The following is an 18164-nucleotide window of genomic DNA, read 5'->3' on the forward strand; positions in this document are numbered from 1 at the left end:
TGCTTCAGCAGTTGAAAAATTTATAAATAATTCACTTTTTGTAGCAAACTTTCTCTATCAGTAAGCTTAAGAGCTAAAAATGTCTGGTGGCAAAGGGGGATCAGGAAAAAAGGGAGGAGGTGGCGGTGGTGGTGGTGGCGGAGGTGGAGTTGGTGGACGTGGTGGAGATGGAGGTGGTGGTCGTGGTGGAGATGGGGGAGATGGGGGAGAAAAAAATAGAGCCGGCAAATCAGGAAGTCCTGGAAATGAAAACCAAGCAGATGAGAAATCTAACGAAGGCAAGAAAAATCCAAGGGATGGCAAAGACGGAGGATCACGACGTGGTGGCGATGGAGGTGGCAAACATGGTGGTAAAGGAGGCGGGAAAGAAAAAAACAAATAAGCCGGATCAATGATCAAAACATAAATATATATATATTTATTAAATTTTTAACTAAAAGGCCCGAATCTGCTCTCCATGTTTTGGAAAATGTACGAACAGCTTTGGTCATCGTAGGATGGCTCAATCTTATCGGCCGTAACGCTGGCCAAAATCAGGAATTTGGTTTCTGGGCTCTGGAAATGATTTAGTGATAAGATTAAAAATAACTCTTACTTCGAATGTAAGATTAGGATTATCTACCTCCTTGGGTTCGTTGTGCTTCCACAGATCGTTGGCCTCCAGAAAGGTCTTCAGGAGGATGCGCCACTGCCAATAGTTCTCCTTGCCATGGAGCTTCGGTATGGAATGGAAATCCAACTGCAGGTGACCCATTTCGTTCCACTTTGCCGCACGAACTGATTAGACCAGACCCAGTTGCCCATAGTTAGGTACACCAGATATGAAAGCTCGAAAGCTTTTCCTATCGCGGACTTAACATTCGCCCAGTTTAACAGCTCTAGACGGGATTAGTGTTAGATCGAGCGGAATGTTGTGGGCCGTGAATCATTAAACAAATTCTGGTGCCAAGTTGTTAACAGTTTTCCGGGGCGCTGAGGGAAATGCGATTGCATTTCAAGCGGAAAGTGTCAAACATGATTCGACACCAAATTGTTTGCAATTAAACTATTAAGTTATTAGAATCAAATTTAATGGCTAAAAAATGTGGAGCACCTACAAAATTGTTTTTGAACAATGAAAGTATTCAGATAAATAAAACTATCGAACCAGAGAGTTGTCAACACGGCGTGTCTATACTTTATTTATTTGGTGCTATTTTTGAGGAATACTCTTTTGCTTAGTTTAGTCATAGTAGACCACTTATGCAATACACATATGGTAATGAATATTTTGGTAAATGTAGGAAATATTGTAAATATATACTAGGAAATGACATACGAAAAGAGTAACTCCACTTCGTGGTGCAGTTACTACTCGCCTAATTTGCTTTTTATGATTGCTTTTTTGTTGCTTCTATGCAGTGGGGAAAATCCCTGAGCAGAGGAGGCCATTCGTCAGTCAATTTAATAGGGGGAGTTATGGACAGGCCATCGCTATATAGCCGACCACAATTTTGTCGCCTCGATTTAGTTGTCATTGGCTATGACTCAGTTCGGTCGCATGTGGTGGCTGCCATTGCTGCAGTGGCTCACCATCGGATCAGGATTAGGTGTGGGTGCCTGGAGCTTTGGACCAGTTCAATCGGATGCCAGCCAGGATACAAATCGAGCGCCGCAACCCAGCGATGTGGGCAGCACAGCGAATCACACAAGTAAGTATCTCCAATCAACGCAATGCTTTGTGCTGGATTTTATGGCCCATCAGTACTCGCCAGGCAGCTGATTGTGGGCACATTGCTGCCACCGCAGGTTGCGCCGGGCACCTGGCCACCTGTGCCCTCTATCGTGAGTCCCGGAACCAGCTACTGCCAGTGCGTTCCACCCGGATCATGCGCCAATCCTGTGCCCACCGCACCCAGCGATGGCAGTGGCCAGATTGACATCAGGATTGTCAACAATGGAGGATATGTAAGGGATAGATAACCATAAAATAATTGGGTTATCCTGTTTAACTCCTGTAACTCCTGTTTAGCCCACTGTTCCAACCACATCTTCCACGCTGACATGTAGCTATGGTCTGGTGGCCTGCTGCCAGGCGGGAAGCTATCAGTGTGGTCGGAGGTTCCCGCCTCCGCCGGGATCCACTGCCGCAGGGCCTGGACAGGCCAGTTTCGGAGCATATCCTTGGCAGGCCGCACTGCTGACCACCGCGGATGTTTATCTGGGTGGCGGAGCACTGATCACCGCACAACATGTTCTGACCGCCGCCCACAAAGTTTACAATCTGGGGTAGGTTCGTTTCTATTTTTCCCAAGATCCCTGTCCAACTCTTCAACTTCATCGTGTAGGCTCACTTCCTTTAAGGTTCGTCTGGGCGAATGGGATGCTGCCAGTACGAGCGAACCGATTCCCGCCCAGGATGTGTACATATCGAATGTGTACGTGAATCCGTCCTTCAATCCCAACAATCTGCAGAACGATGTGGCCATCCTGAAGTTGTCCACACCCGTTTCGCTGACCAGCAAATCCACGGTGGGCACTGTCTGTCTGCCCACCACCAGTTTCGTGGGTCAGAGATGCTGGGTAGCTGGGTGGGGCAAGAATGACTTCGGTGCCACCGGAGCGTACCAGGCCATTGAGAGGCAAGTGGACGTGCCCCTGATTCCCAATGCCAATTGCCAGGCGGCGCTGCAGGCAACCCGACTGGGCTCCTCCTTCGTCCTCAGTCCCACCAGCTTCATTTGTGCCGGCGGAGAAGCTGGCAAGGATGCCTGCACCGGTGATGGGGGTTCTCCGCTTGTCTGCACCAGCAATGGTGTATGGTACGTGGTGGGTTTGGTGGCCTGGGGCATTGGTTGCGCCCAGGCAGGAGTTCCGGGTGTCTACGTCAATGTGGGCACCTATCTGCCCTGGATCCAAACAACGCTGACGTTATAGAAACCAATTTTTAACAATAAACTTTACTGCTTGATTAATATTCTTTTCTTAGTTAATACACTTTATAATAACATTTAAAATTTACATTACATCAAATTACATTAGATTCATTCAATAAGACTAAAATTTGTTTAATTTTATGTTATATTTGTTTATATGTATTTCTCTAAACATATTGGACAATTTAATTTCATTGGACTGCAACCATTGATATACAGAGAACCGGGAATTTAACTAATCAACTTATTGGCGATTTAATAACGCAATCCCAGCAGTTCGTAGAGCGGCACCTCAGCCACAGATTCACTGGCGCTGGACTCCTCAAAGTCACCGCTCTGCAGGAGATACTGCGGTCGCTCCAGTTCCGGATGGGCCAGATAGAAATCGATGAGGGCAGTGGTGCTCCGCAGGTGGGTGATGCCCTTAAAGATCTTCTCGCGGGTCAGCAGATCATCCGGATAGACCGTCTTAATGGCGGTGTCCCCGGATCGTTTTAACCAGGGACGATCCTTCAGTGGAACAGTGCGCCCGAATGCACTTAGCAGGGGTTTCTGGTTCACTCGGGTAGCGTGGTCATTGATGTGCTTCTCGTACTTAAGCTCAATGGCCATCTAGAAGTGGAATAAAATTAATAATCTGGGTATAAGGGGATTTCTCTATCGTTACCCACATGTGGCTTGTTCCATTTATCGGCCACTGTCTGAGCAATGGCGTTGACCTCCTTGGGATCTGTCTTCACGGAGGCCAACAGGGTGCGATCGCCCTTGATGGAAAAAAGGTTCTTGACCTTTTCCGGGGTCAAATTGCTTTCCAAGGTGCCAAAGGAGTTCAGCCACTCGACAAAACGTTCTGCTGACTGTGGAGATGGGCATTTTAAGGATATAATCAAATAGAAAAGAGTAACCATACTAACCGCATCCATGAGGTTCTCAGCCTGCTCGTCCAGCGTGACCATGGAGAAGTTCTGGCCAGGATGTTCGACGCGACTCTGCCAGCTGACTCTCTTATCGCGCGGCGCGCACAAGAACTTGGCGTACCAACTGGACTTGTCCACGAAACGATGGGTGTGTCCCACCGGCTCATCCAACTTCAGATCGAACTTCTCGAACTCGTGCTCCATGCGCACAATATCCGAGTGGTCACTCTCGTTGAAGTACTCCTCCACCTTCTTGCGGCCAATTTCAAGGAGCTAAATTATCAGAGGATTTATATAAGGTATTGTGGAAATCACTCTGAACTACTCCATATCTACCACGTGGTCCTCTTCCTCCTCACTTTTTTCGCTGCTCTCGGCGCTCATATAGTCCTCGGGTCGCACCTCCTGCATTTCGTCTCTGATGTAGATGTCCTCGTCCGACTTGGAATAGTCGTAGTTCTGGATCCGCTTGACCCTCTCGCGCAGTCGTGGCGGCAGCACCAGGGAATAGTCGATGACGGGAATGCGCGGCTGGAAGCGGCAGGCGGCAGTGAACTCCACATCCTCAATGGCCGCGTTCCAGTAATCCTTGCCCACCAGTCCCTCACGACTTGTCAGCTTGGAGAATCCGCTCATCCCAGTGCTGGAGGATCGCTCCTTCTGCATGAGCTGCGCCTTCGTCTCCATTCGCTTGGCCTTAACTGGCTTGGCCGGAGTCTGACCAATCGTGGAGTCCAGTCGGGCGGATCGCAACATTCGGTTGATAATTGGCCGATTGGACCGCGCCACAATCGTGTTTCGCACAGTCGACCCATACTGGTGCTCCCTCCTAATTGACATGACTGCGACTGGGGATGTACAAAGAATATATAACGAAACTGCCGCCGGTGGAGTATCGGAATTTTCGTTCAGTTTGTTTGTTCAATACACATTCGAGTTTCGTTCTATGACAACCAGAGCTTGTAGGCGAGTGTAACACACCAGCTGCTGAAATCTATAATTTATAAACTTAGGCAGCTGATTCTAAATTGTGCACATAAAAAGGTCAAGGTCTGCTGGACCTTAGTAATTTTACTTGCATAGAAAGTCACTTTAAGTGACCCGCCCACATTGCCGGCTTAAAGGCGCCATGGCCTGCTGGGGCAACGATTTAAGTGAAACCTTTATGGCAATAATTGCGCATACGACCCGTTGGTGCGCTGCGGACACAAAGAATGTCCGACTGGTGGCAAAAAACAAGAGCGGCACACACAGACGAAAGCATAGGTGAAACAAGCGGAGTCGGGCTAAATTTATACCCAAAAGCCAACAGGTTGCCCGAGCCATCTGTTTTACTTTGCTATCAGTGTGTGCAAACTCACGGATGGGCAGACAGGCACCACCACACACAATCCCAAAGGCAGACACCTGTGGCCATTTGATGCTCACTTAGCTGCGTCCCACTCATAAACAAGCCACTCATTTGCAGCCAATGCCCAAGGGGTTAATCCCCCCGAATAAACCCTCCAATTTCCCTTATTTACGGCGTGAAATTGGCATGCAAATTTTATGAATTTCGGTCCAATTTAATAAAGACCTTTACAAAAGAAAAATGTTCAGTTATGTGATTTAAAGCGTTAATCATGTATTGATTCGTATATTTAAATATCAGCTTTTAGCTAACAATAATCATATATTAAGAAAGTCTGCTAACTTATAAGATATTTTAGAAAAATTTAAAAATGTATTTTGCATAAGTAAAATTGGTCTGCGGCAATTCCAATGATTTAATGTGGCATCCGACTCACCTCAAGTCCCTTCCGTTGCAAACCGGAAATGAATCACGTCGCACAAAAACTGAAAATCCAAAAAGGATATAAAAATAAGCGGCGAACCGAGTAAGCGCGTAAAAAATGCAAGCGGCAAACGACAGGAAGGCAAAGCAACAATTCAGCCATAAAGGCAGTCATGCTAATACCGAATCCCACTCAAACAGCCGAGTGCCAACTGCAACTACTCACTCGAAGAGCCGATTGAGGCCGAGCGGCGAGTCCTTAGACGGAGTTCCTTCAGTCCGTCCTCGGCTTTCGAGCGTTACAGTCGCGAGTTCGGATCGAAAAGGACACTGGGCGAGTGCAGAGCGTTCAAAGTGGTACCAACAACAAATGCCTCAGCATTATAGCCAATGCTAGAAAGTGTTAGTGTTGTTTCGCTTGATTTCAGCCAAGCCAGAAGCCACAAGCAGTGTTGTGTAATCCAGTGAAGATGAATACTATCTATGGCCATCACACGGAGTATTATTTCCTGATTAAATGCTGTGCTTTCAGGCGACACACTTTGCTAGTGTTGTTAGTTGACTTGGCCTAATGGCCTTCATGTCGCCATCAAGTCGGAGTGACACGCCGACGGCGCTTACGCCCCTCCCACAGACATTTAATGCCAATTAAAATGTTTGCTCTTTGATGTTTCCTTTGCAGGATGAGTGAGGAAACCGAATGCCAGCGAAATCAAAAATAATCAATTGATAAATACAAATATTAAACAGATATAAAAGCGAGAGCCCCAAATGAACCAACGTATTAAGAGTCCGAAGCGTAAGCGAAAGGCGAACCAAGTTTTGTAGCATACTTTTTTGGGTTTACGTCATGTTTGTCTACGCGAACCGCCATTTGTGCTTGTGTGCCTGAGTCCGCACACAAACACGCACACCATTATGTCGCCTGTATTCGTGCCTGTGTCTGTGCCTGTGTTTGTGCTTGCATTGGTGTCTGTGAGCCAGAATGCATGCCAATCAGTATCAGAATCAGAGTCCTCAATCCTGAGTCCTGAGTCCTGAGTCCTGAATCATCGACTGTCCAAACATCGTGCATTGCTTTTGTCCGCCTGGGCTAATTAGCTGCAGGTAGCAGGTAGCTGGTCCTTGTGCCGTTTTACGTAAGTGTCCTCCCACATCCACATGCATTCCCCCATAAGTGCCCAATTAATTTTAAATACCACACACACTCCCCTTTAACTAAGTGCCTTGCATTGTCTCTGTGCCGTCTACTAGCCAAATTCAAAGCCATGTCCTCGTTCATAAACCAAACACATCTTTCGAATCCAGCTCATGCCCGCCACTCAAATACAATTTTCAACACTCGAGCTTAATTGAGAAGTGCATGTACATCTAATGCATATTTGGAATTGCATAAAACAGCTTTCGAACTAATTTAATTTGCATATTGACCTGAAATTTTCCTTGAACACTTTCATTTTGCTTGATTTGATTTCGTCTACCTTGAATCCGGAATGGTCCTTGAATGATTTGAGTTCAATGCCATCTGTTTTTTTTTTCAATCGAATGCTAAGCGTAAGTGTAATTTCCTGCACCTATTTATAAGCATGAATATTTAAAGGACTTCCGCCCGCACTTACCCCGATTTCCCCAAAATCTCGATTTCGATTTCACCCTTTCCGTTTCCTGTCAATCTGCAAGCAATGGCAGCTACATTAGCTCTCGACTCTAGAGAACTCTATAAATAAATGGAAATTATGGGTGGCGGGGGGATATGGGTGAGTATACCGCGGGAGGAGGAGCTGTTGCGATGCGATGGCATATCCATGTCCTGCATGTCCTGCTGACCCTCCACGAACGGGGGATTACTCATACGTCGTTTAATATGAAAATATAATTCGCTTTTTGTTGTGCCATGTACTCTCTTCTGTGGACTTTCCCGCTGTGCGTGTGGCCAAGAGATATGGGTACGCGTGGTATCCCCACGTTCCCCCTCCGCCACCCGATCCTTCACTTTTCCACGCCGCAGGACACAAGGACCGCAATCAGCTAAGCAAACGCGTCAAATGCATGCATTTTCCACCAGCCGTGCGACAAGCTCTTAATAGAACAAGGAAAACTGCGGCGTGGAAACAAACCGATGTGGTCAATGCCCTGAAAATGTAATGGAAAAATTGTATTTAATTTGTAAATTGCCCTCAAATTATGGCGGTTTTATCTTCAATTATGAAAATCACCCGAATGGCAGAATAACTTTAATAACTAGCAATATAAGAATGTGCTTGGAAATCAGGATTCTAAAACAAGCCTCAAGGCAATAAAAAACAAATTACATATGAATGTAAATAGACTTTTATCCTTTCGGTTAAAAAACAGATATTCAGCAAGCCCTGCCTTTTCTTTAGAACAGACTTAATTAGTGTCCTTTGAAGAGTATCTTGAAATGATGAGTGATGGCGCCGACAAGCGAGTTGTTCACAGCTTTGCAACGGATTCCTAGCTTATATGGCACATGAGATACATTCGAGTGAAATGTGCACACAGACTGATGTATGCAGTCATATGCTTTATGGCCTTTCAGGTCGCATAATATTTACCCAGTCATGGTAATCATCTGAGAGGTATCCAATAAATGTTGCTATTCGATGGCCGGAAGCTAAGCCCGTGTCACAGATGTGTTCCTCGAATGGTGATAACTTTGATTGGGAATCTCGACATTTCCACATTGAGCACTTCAACGAGCGCGGAGGGCGGAAAATTCCGATCAGGTGCAAGGACTACAATGCAATCCCCGCACGCTGGCACTTCGATCCATTGAGGAGAACAGGCAATGTCAATCTGGCGAGGATGGTACATCACCCCACCACCTCCTCCCTGTTCTCCTCCTGCCTTAAAACTTTTCCATGGCAGAGGGCAAAAAAAAATCGAAGCGTTTGACATGGGACCAACATGTCAGGGGAGTTCCCATTCTCCATTCTTGTGTGTTCTTGCTTCGCGGCGTTGGCAAGGTATGGATTGAATGCAACCAGGCAGCCAGGTGGGGGACTCTTAGACATGGAGCCAAGCATTTTACAGATGCGCCACTGGCCAAAGTCGAAAAACAAGATGCTATTTCTATTCCGAGCTGTATCAATTAAATGAAAGGAACTGAAATATGATGATAGAAACTAATGAAACTAATGATGGACCTTCAATGGCATATTCATTAATCTCCTAGAGCTTCCCTTTTAAGTAGTTTTCCACTGTGCAGTTGCAACTTGCTTGAAGTACAAGAACACTTGAGGGAATAAAAGGCAGTCTTCATATGGATACCCGCATCCTCGTTTGGCCATCGGCAATGCTGCATGTCTGGGGGAGTGCGAGTCCTGCATTGTGGCGCCACATCCGAGTAGTGGGCACCCAGAATGGAGAACTGGGAGCCGAAAACTGAAGACTGGCACTATATGCTGACGGTCTCGGCCTCCTTTGTCAGCCATTGTTTGACTGGATGGCCTTGTGCTCCATTTCACACAGTCGAGTGGGGCACGTCACAATATTTTATAGTTATGGTGTGTTTCCCTTTGCTGTTGCCGCTTATTGTTCATTGTCATAAGTTGGCTTTGTTGGGCCAAGTGTTGGCTGGTTTTATGTGGGGCGCGCAATAAATAAATTAGCCACAAATCACTACGTTTAAATGTGGTATGCTAACTATGGCATAAGCATAAGCAATCATTTTATGTTGGCAACTTTTGATTTATTGCACAACGTTGTTATATGACATGAAGACAGTAAGACACTAAGACAGTAACAAAGCACCGAAAACATGGCCTGTAATTGCTGTCAGCGGGTGACTTTCCGGTGGGTGGTGGCTTAGGCCATGGCCAAGTCAACAAAATATGGCCGCTCTTCCTTTCAGTCTCTCAGACTTTTTAAGGCAACTTTTTTCTACACGTTCTTAGAATGTATACGTATTAGGAATTTGGCAAGACATGCGACATTTTTAGCCCTAATTTGAGAGCACTCAGTGATGATGATAACAATGTTGAACTTTTCATTATGCAAAGTGAGCAAAAGTGGCATTAATAATTCAGGCACAAATATGAAAATTAAGCAACGAGCAATGCCAAAGATAAGGACCTTAATATATATATATGCACACACGTATATATTATTTCAATTGCCATATCAAATTATGGCCACTCAGCGTCGTGGGTGTGGCCTTCTTAATGCCTTAATGGGCATCAACTTTAGGTCAAAGTTCACAATACCCTATAAATGCTTTACACACTTTTACAAAAATTATTGACAAGAAAGATCTTTGAATATTGGTGCATATTTTAGCACTTTTAGCGAACCAAATATTCGATAAACTCAGCTTGTTATCAACTTACTTTATTACTGCGAAACTTATTTAGCTGATTTCCATGGAATTTTGAACCCAAAAGAAAACTTTTCCGACTCTTGGTATTTTTCTTTGTATTTTTTGGTAAATGTTTTTTCTGTTCTTTTTTTCTTGGTTGAAAATGAAAACTTACGGGCACTGCTCAATTGAAATGCGCATTTGGAAAATTGGCAAAAACAAGTGACTGAAATTCAATATTATATATGTATATATATTTAATATATATTATATGGCAGAGGGAAACTTTCCATTCGCCAGCCAGTTTGAAAAATGAGCACAAACAGGTCCTGACCTGCGTGGCAATATTGGCCGACCAAGGGCTTCCAGGACTTGATAAATGGGCTGATTTGACTTTCGACTCGTAAACACTCACAAACACACGTACACTCGCGCACACACAGATACTCACACCCACTTGGGGGAGGGGGGGACAGACAAACAAACACTCGTGAAGTCGACCAGTTGGTTATCTTAAATGCTACAAGTGCTTTGGAAATTGATTGAAAATACTGCCCGCCTGCCAATGGATTTTCCCGAGTTTGTATTTCACGCTATTCGCACCATTTCCCTCGGCTGCTTCGAACGTATTGAATAATGCATCCAGACCAAATAACAAATATACACGCATATAAACTCGGTGCGTATACGCCCCGTTGGCGGTGGCAAATTGGCACACTTGCCTGCCTGCCCAATGGCTAAAATATTTCATTAAATTTCGTTTGGCTTTCGTGCGGAATTAAGCTAATTGTTGCAAATGGTATACAGGTTAAAATTAAATTGTTTCCCCCGAAACGTTAATGGCTATTTATAATGACCAGCCAAAGTCAAGCACATGAGGTGTGCACATCTACTCTGGGTAAAGTTTAGTTATTTATTAAATGTGCCATTAGTAAACTTTTATAGATTTATTCAACTTCGTATATAATAAGGAAATGCATAAATTAAAGCGAAATTGCACATTTATTGAACGTAAAACGTATTTAATGCATTTTTCCTCAATTTAAACCATTACGCAGAGTTCCTTTGAGCATTCAATTAAACTTTTTTATACCATCGTATAATTTTATTCAAATGAATATGTGTTAATAGATGCAAAAACTGTGCACAAAAAAATCCCGGCTATTCTCCCCAGAGTGTTCAATTAAGCTGGTTTTTTCTCATATCGATTTGTTCCACCTGGCAAACCGCAACTCCTGGCTATTAAATAATTAAGCCTTGACGTCAATGCAGTGCTCACGCACACTCGCACAAACAGTCCTTATAGAGGACATACAGACCCATGGGACATGCGAACATTTCGCTGATGTTTCCACTTGATTTGCTGCAAAACGGCGAACGGAAAACGAGAACCTTCGAAAACGGAATAACCCAACAGCTAAATGACACACGCAACAGAACATGCCCCATCTTCGGGATCTGCCCCAAAATTGTTTGTTGGAATTTCGCAATTTTCGTAATGCACTCGGGTGCACGCAAATGTCAGGGTGAGATGTCAGGACATGACTTCGAGTTATGACTCGCGCCTCAACAAGTTCAGAAATTATGCAAATTTATTCAGCCCAAGGAGCCGTTTAATTGTTGTCTCGCCGGCAGGAGGCAAACTTTCAATTGCAACTTTGATTTGTTTTACGGCCAACGGACATGCGAAAGTTAGAAAGGAAATTGCAGCTTGTGTATAGATCGATATTTTAGGGATTACAAGTAATTTCTCTTTACTTAAGAGCTGGCATTATGAATTAAGCCCACACTGCTGCTGCCAAAACAATTTGGCTAAGGAGAACTTCCCTTGACCGAACAAAATCCAAAGTCCTGGTATTTTACAAAAAACTCAAAACAAGCTGAAGACTATAAGCCGAATTAAATGGTCTTGATACATGAATCCCACATATAAATCTACTACAATTGTTATACAAACGGGGTTTGGATGGAAAATTGTTAAATCTGCTGTAAAGAGTTAGGTTTTGGAATATGTAATGAAGTACGTACACATATATTTGCATGTGCGAACCATACACATAGGGCCAAACGACGATTTTTCCTTGTATCATGACGGGAAAAATATGAATATTAATGCGTTTTCACTCGTTCAATAAACATGGTAAGCCATTCATATTCATGTTCGACACGTACACCCACATTTTCATATTCAAAGCCAGTTGCGATGGCAAAAATAGGGAGTAAAGTGAATCGAGTCAAACGCAATTACGATAAAGAGGACAACATGGCGTATGCGCAATTTTAACGCTGGGCTTCATAGCTTTATGATTGCATAAAGCGATGAGATTCGAGGATACCTTAAAGTTTCGATTTTAAATTGTTATGTAGTATACAGTAAATTGTAGTTTGCTGGTAGAAGGGGAAAGTCCTAATGGAAAGTGGAACTGAAAATTCTAAGTGGCTAACCACATACTTAGAGTACTTGCAAAAAGTGGAAAGGACGACAAGAGGTTGCCATGGGCGTTGTCGCCGGACAATTCATATTTCATAGGATTAAGGTCCTAAGTCAACTGCGAAATTGCTTGCCGCCATCGATTTTCTGACGATGAAAATGAGGAAAACCCAAGCAGGAAAACAAATTTTCTGCTGCATCATTTACTGGCTGAAATATTTATATTCAATTTGATATTTTCGAGGGCTTGGCCTTGGACAAAAACTCGCCTGGAAACTGGCTGTTCAGTGCAAGCACAGCAGTTGGGCACCGTCTAATCCTGTCCAGCGTTTGGCATAGAGATGACAGCTGTAATACAGATCTGTCCATTTCAATAAAGTAAGAATTTATTCCCTAAAGGAATATGCTTAAACAACCAAATATTTGAATAGGAGTATACAGATCTAAAATATTTTCTTTAAATTTATCATTGAACTAGGTCGTTGGCATCACTGGCGACTAGGTAGCGGCAACAACAAGTTGGAGGACACGCCTCTGGGGGCGGTTCTCAGCCCCGCCCACTCTTCAGAAGTTTTTTTATGGAAGAAAGTGTGGGTGCCGACATGATGATGCCGCTGCCAGGCTGTCTTGGCATGTCTTGACGATTGCCCCATAAATTTTTTAGATTGACCCGAATAGCAGAAGCCTTTGACATCATCGCTGGTACACGCTTTTCCTCCTTTTTTTATATATCATCCCCCTGCCCGTATTGACAAAACTATTTACCGGCAGAAGTTGCTGGGCAGAGAAGAAAGTTGAGGACAAGGAGAAAAGTTGGCATTCGATTGGGGTGGCTCACACCTTGACCTAACCCGACCCGACCCGAGCTGCCTTAAAGTGTAATGAGCTTGGAATTGTCGCCGAGTCCTGAGCTCCTTATCAGCTTAAGTTGGCCACCACCTCTCGAAGGTTTGGGAGCACAGAACGAAATCCGGCAGAGCAAACCTTATGAATTCAATTTATGCATTTTCGTCGCTCATAAAAATGTTCTCGTTAAACAAAGTTTGGCAAACTTTACGACTTTGGCCTTGAGGTTGCAGGCACCACCAGACAGACAGACAGTGAAAAATCGCCGGGAAAATGTAATCTAGCAGGCGCCCCGAATGTTATAAATAACCGGGGGGAAAACGGGGGGGAAAATGTGTCAGATTGCCGGCAGGCTGCGCCCTTGAATGCACTTACCATCCGTATCGCGCATACGTCGCGTTGGCCAAATACAATGGCAGTGAAAGTGGAGCTAAAGAGCCACGGGCAATTGGCCAAATCTCGGCGAGAAAAACTGGGCCATAGTGAGTTGGGAATTGCCGGAACTAATCCCGCCAACTGACACACTATATGCACATATATTGTGCAATAATGCAGCCTGCAATTAGTGAGGTTTTTCATATGCTCCCGCGCTTTTCAACCTCTGCAACCACTTGAATAAATTAAACGCAGACCATTTGCGGATCTAGACACTGTCTGTTTATGGTGCCATGCATGAAATTTCATATTAATGTGGGGGGCGGGGCGGAGCATGTGTGTCCGCATTTGCGTTTTTGCTGCATGTTGGCATTTCACAAAATTAACTGCCTTTATCTAGTTTTTCTCCTGGCTGACAACCCATTAATTTGCCGGAAGAGTTGGGTTTCTGTGTCATTTGAGCCCCAACGTGCACGAACAGATGTCGGCAAAACGCACACCAACTGGTAATGGCCACATATACTATATGTACGACTCTGCGGCAAGGAATAATTTAATGACAATGCCTGGCATTAAGATATCTAAGTGCCAGGCTACCCATATTATTATATAAATGCTTTCGGTCTGGAGTCTAATGAATTGTAATGGGTATTTTCATTACTAAACAGGATTTCATTAAAATGGCTGAGAGGTTTGTCCCTGCTCTTTTGATTGTAAAGACCCTAAAGTGTTGATAAATTATTAACATTCTTAGTCGCAATCATTTCAGAAGCTTAAGTTTTCATCAGAAAAACTACTCCCCAGGGAATTCTTATTCAATTTTCGGCACTTTTCGCCTCGTATGCTTCCGCAAACAGATTCTTATATCCCCGTGGTGTGATTTATGTGCATAATTAGCCAGAAATTGCATAAGATTAGTTTTAATTAGTTGGAGCAACTTTTGGGCAAAGAACGAGGAAGCAGCAGCCTCGGCCCGAAATGCTAAATAAATAAGTTGCCTGCACTTCAGCCAGAAGCCAAGAAACTTCTGCGGATCACGCCGCATCCGCATCCCCATCCTCATCCTCATCCGCGTCCGGGTCCGGATCCGTTGCGTGAACAGCACGGACTACTCTCCATCCTCCGGCAAAAGTGCAAGGAGCCGCCTGCAAAGGAAATAAACAAAAACTTTTCCACTCGACGCCCGAAAAAGCAGGCCACGATTCCTTACTCGCGCTTGTACATTCATCGGAGGTGGCTGCGATTTATTGCCAAAAACTCCAAGAAGTGAAATGTGCTATCGTAATCTTAAAAAAATGTTAAGGTTGTATGGTTTTGAAATCAATTTAATTAAAAATTTAAATTGTTTATATATATTATACAATTGAGTACATAGAGTGGTATTACTAATCCGACTAAGACCATTCATAGAAGAGCACTCCTTCGAGATTCGCATCACTCCCGTTAAGGACATGGCGAGGACATCCTCCTTCGCTCGGGCTCCAAATGTTCGCGCATTATTTTTCATTTGCATTGCGTCATTTGTACAATGGAGCTACTAAAGGAGGAGCACCGCCTGGCCAGGAGCCGCACTGACTGCTCGGACGGGTAATTTATGTTGACCCCTTTTGGGGAGGAGCACTTAGTCCTGCGGAGTTCCGCCAGCTGGTGGCAGTTGTTGCCCTCCGTCCGCCGCAGTTGATTGCCAAGGCGACCGCAAAACGTTGCCCGGGTAACAACACTAACAATTCCGACTTAAAGCGGCCGCCACATGTATGTGAATGTACATTCCACCTTCAATCGAGTGCTGCTTTTAATTGCTGGCATAAAAAATAAAGACGTTTCCAGTCCAATTGTTGCTTGGAAAAGCGGTGCTAAAGTTGCAATTGCGGGGGAACTTTAATGGTTGGTCTAGAAATAAAGTCGAAAATGTATAGGTATTTATTTACTCGAGAGTGCTCTACGTTTCTGACATTTTTTTTTAGTTTAAAGGTGTGATCATAAAATAGTTAAATATATGTCTCAAGAATTTTAATAAAGCCCCAAAGAGCTATCACTCTCTTCTTCTTTGTTGCATCTTCCGGCTTTCCAGTTTGCCTGTATGTGTGTGTCCGTGTGTGTGTGTGTGCTTGGGTGCCTATAATGCACAGCGAACTTTAAAGCCAATAGCCGTTTTATGGAAACTTTCGACACTGGGCAAACATTTGCCAACTTTTGCAGCTCTTCTTGTTCGTCTTTCAGTCGTTAGGAGTGTAAACAGTGCCTCAGTTGGCCCGCAACTATGTATAGGGACTATAGAAGCTATATCCTATATCACGCTTTTGTGGCGAACTCTAGACTTACTCATACACACACACAATATTTTCAGCATCCTTTCACTCGCTTCAAGTATTCAAGTATTCGCATTTGGCTGATGCACTTTTAGCCAACTTTTGTAAGGCACTCACGTCCACGCTACGTTGCATGTGTGCCTGTGAAACGTGCTGGATGCCAATTGTATTGCGTAAGTGTGCAGCATTGGGGACAATACACTGAGAGAAAGTATGGCCAATAGCGAACATTCTCTTATAACATAAATACTCTGAAAATTGTGTCTATGTAAAAAGTTTTATGCATAGGAAACTTTTGCAACCAGAAAATGCTTAAATATGCATAGTATACAATATCATATTCATATATTATATATCATAATATATCATAATAATATTCGCTCAGGTTTTTTTCTGTGCTTCGGCAGTTTTCAGTCGAAAGACTTTTGAAAGGAAGTGCTGAACCGACTGACAAGTGGCCAACTCATGGCATAATCAAATTATTCTCGTGCCCGCGCCGCCAAACCGAACCGATTCCTGGGCTTCCGGCTCACCGGGGTCATCATGCGTGTTAATTAATTCCAGTTCCAGTTGCTCCTGCCGCGACTCTGACCTACTGACCAAACCGACATCAGCAGGCACGTGTGCGTCTGCCGATCAATTATGCTAACGTCGGGTAGTCTCGCAGCCCATCACCCTCATTTCATTTGCATTAAAAATTAAAGAAACTAGTGCAAATGTGAGCTGGAAGGATGGCAGCAGCACGTGCCTGGCGACTAAAATCAGGCGAGGTGATCTGGGATCAAGCCAACGACGTGCAAATGACTTCTGACTTACTTAAAAATGATTTGGCTCTCACAGCTTTAAAACGAACTTAAGTAATTTGTCTAAATATTTGATTAATCATTCGTTTGGGGTAGGAAAGCATTTATGTATACTTCAAATAGTAATAGCATTAAATCATTATAATATTTTAGTGAAATACACAAATATTACTCATTTGAAATCACTTAAATGCTGCAAACGTGTGCACATAACTGCTATTAAGGCAATGTTTAATGAAGTTTAATTAGATTCCAAAGGCAATATGCACAAACCAAACTTGGCCTAAATTGTCCTAATGCCACGGCACAAAGCAAACGAAAATGTTGAATTAAAATTAAAATTCCCGTCGGCCGCAAAGCAAAGACAATCCCACGTGCTGACCACAAAGGAGTATTAGATGCCAGATGTGGCCAGTTGGGAAACTGGGTGGAAATGCGGTCGGTCCTGGGCCACACAAACATCCGCATATGACTGGCGGTGTTAGCCCGCATCTAACCTCTGGTACACCTGCTGCACTTTGGTAAGTGGCCAGGCGCAAGGAACAAATTGAATTTGCCACGGGGCGGATACGTAATGTGGGTGGCGAGGCGGGGACGCTGGCCAGCAGTCCAGCCACCGGATATCCGCTGGGCGCCATGGCCGCCTCATGTAATATGCAACAGCCATTCAGCCCAAACCTCCGGACTTTTCCGCCGTACTGTTCTTCCGTTCGCCGGCTATGCGGCCGGATTCAGGTCGCACCGCACACAATTGAATCCTTGGCCATTTCAAACAGCGCCAAATTCAAATTCAGCTGAATATTTGGCACCAGCAGTGGTGGCGACTATGAAGTCTGATTAGATTAGGCCAGGGGGTGTGCTGTTTATAAGGAATTTTAAATGCAATTTGGGTTTATTAGGTGCAAACTCGTTGTTTTTACCCAGGAAAGGCAAGCAATTCGAAATTAAATTAAAATATAATTTCCATTCATTCTTCGTGCTTTTCTAAAGAAAGCTACTGTGCAACTAACATATTAAACCTCATAACCACGTGCATCCTAATTATTTTGTTCTCTTAAAGGAGATACATATATGATGTCTATATTCTACACTGTATAAGAATGTTGTTTTAAAAATAATCTGCACCTTAGTTGCTCTTGCACATTAGATACTCGTATTACTCGTACTTGTATTCATTGCAATAAGCCGCACTTTTTGTAGAAGAATTCTTCCTGTCCCGTCTTAGTTCTCGACTCTCTATTCTTCAAACTCATGTTGTACATTTGTTTTCTTCTACTTTCTTTCTTTTTATAGCTTCAAGCTAAGCAAAAACGTAGTAAATGAACAAACGAAAAAACAATAGCATCAAATATCAAAAGTCCAAATCAAAACAAGACAAACATAAATGTAAATTGGTATGCAAATAAACTAAACAATAATTGCCGATGCAACAACAACAACAACAACAGATCAAACAAATACAATAGCAACAATAAA

General features: G+C 43.8%; 4 protein-coding genes and 1 long non-coding RNA gene across 6 annotated transcripts; 3 read left to right on the plus strand and 2 right to left on the minus strand.

Annotated features, from left to right (window-relative positions):
• Window positions 1–79: 79 nt before the first annotated feature.
• On the plus strand, window positions 80–382 carry LOC117145574 (rRNA 2'-O-methyltransferase fibrillarin-like). Its single transcript, XM_033311280.1, has one exon. The coding sequence runs from the start codon at window positions 80–82 to the stop codon at window positions 380–382; it is 303 nt and encodes a 100-aa protein (XP_033167171.1).
• Window positions 383–414: 32 nt separating this feature from the next.
• On the minus strand, window positions 415–1015 carry LOC117144208. The gene is made up of 2 exons (XM_033309258.1): window positions 623–1015; window positions 415–555 (listed from the first exon to the last, which is right to left on the minus strand). The coding sequence occupies exons 1-2, from the start codon at window positions 752–754 to the stop codon at window positions 430–432; spliced, it is 258 nt and encodes an 85-aa protein (XP_033165149.1). The 5' UTR covers window positions 755–1015; the 3' UTR covers window positions 415–429.
• Window positions 1016–1522: 507 nt separating this feature from the next.
• On the plus strand, window positions 1523–2956 carry LOC117145114 (phenoloxidase-activating factor 2). Its single transcript, XM_033310634.1, has 4 exons — window positions 1523–1691; window positions 1745–1947; window positions 2012–2268; window positions 2328–2956. Exons 1-4 carry the CDS (start codon window positions 1523–1525, stop codon window positions 2914–2916), a joined length of 1218 nt encoding a protein of 405 aa, XP_033166525.1. The 3' UTR covers window positions 2917–2956.
• A 117-nt stretch (window positions 2957–3073) lies between these two features.
• LOC117145113 lies at window positions 3074–4819 on the minus strand. Its single transcript, XM_033310633.1, has 4 exons — window positions 4169–4819; window positions 3830–4105; window positions 3587–3772; window positions 3074–3527 (listed from the first exon to the last, which is right to left on the minus strand). Exons 1-4 carry the CDS (start codon window positions 4670–4672, stop codon window positions 3171–3173), a joined length of 1323 nt encoding a protein of 440 aa, XP_033166524.1. The 5' UTR covers window positions 4673–4819; the 3' UTR covers window positions 3074–3170.
• A 1066-nt stretch (window positions 4820–5885) lies between these two features.
• Window positions 5886–18149, plus strand: LOC117145116. Of its 2 annotated transcripts, none has more exons than XR_004459683.1 (3): window positions 5886–5963; window positions 6289–6745; window positions 17982–18149. It is a non-coding gene; the product is annotated as an uncharacterized LOC117145116 (long non-coding RNA). The 2 variants fall into 2 exon arrangements; XR_004459684.1 differs by having other exon boundaries at window positions 6289–6405.
• Window positions 18150–18164: the final 15 nt, after the last annotated feature.

This window comes from Drosophila mauritiana, chromosome 3R, assembly GCF_004382145.1.
Source record: "Drosophila mauritiana strain mau12 chromosome 3R, ASM438214v1, whole genome shotgun sequence".
Lineage (NCBI taxonomy): Eukaryota > Metazoa > Arthropoda > Insecta > Diptera > Drosophilidae > Drosophila > Drosophila mauritiana.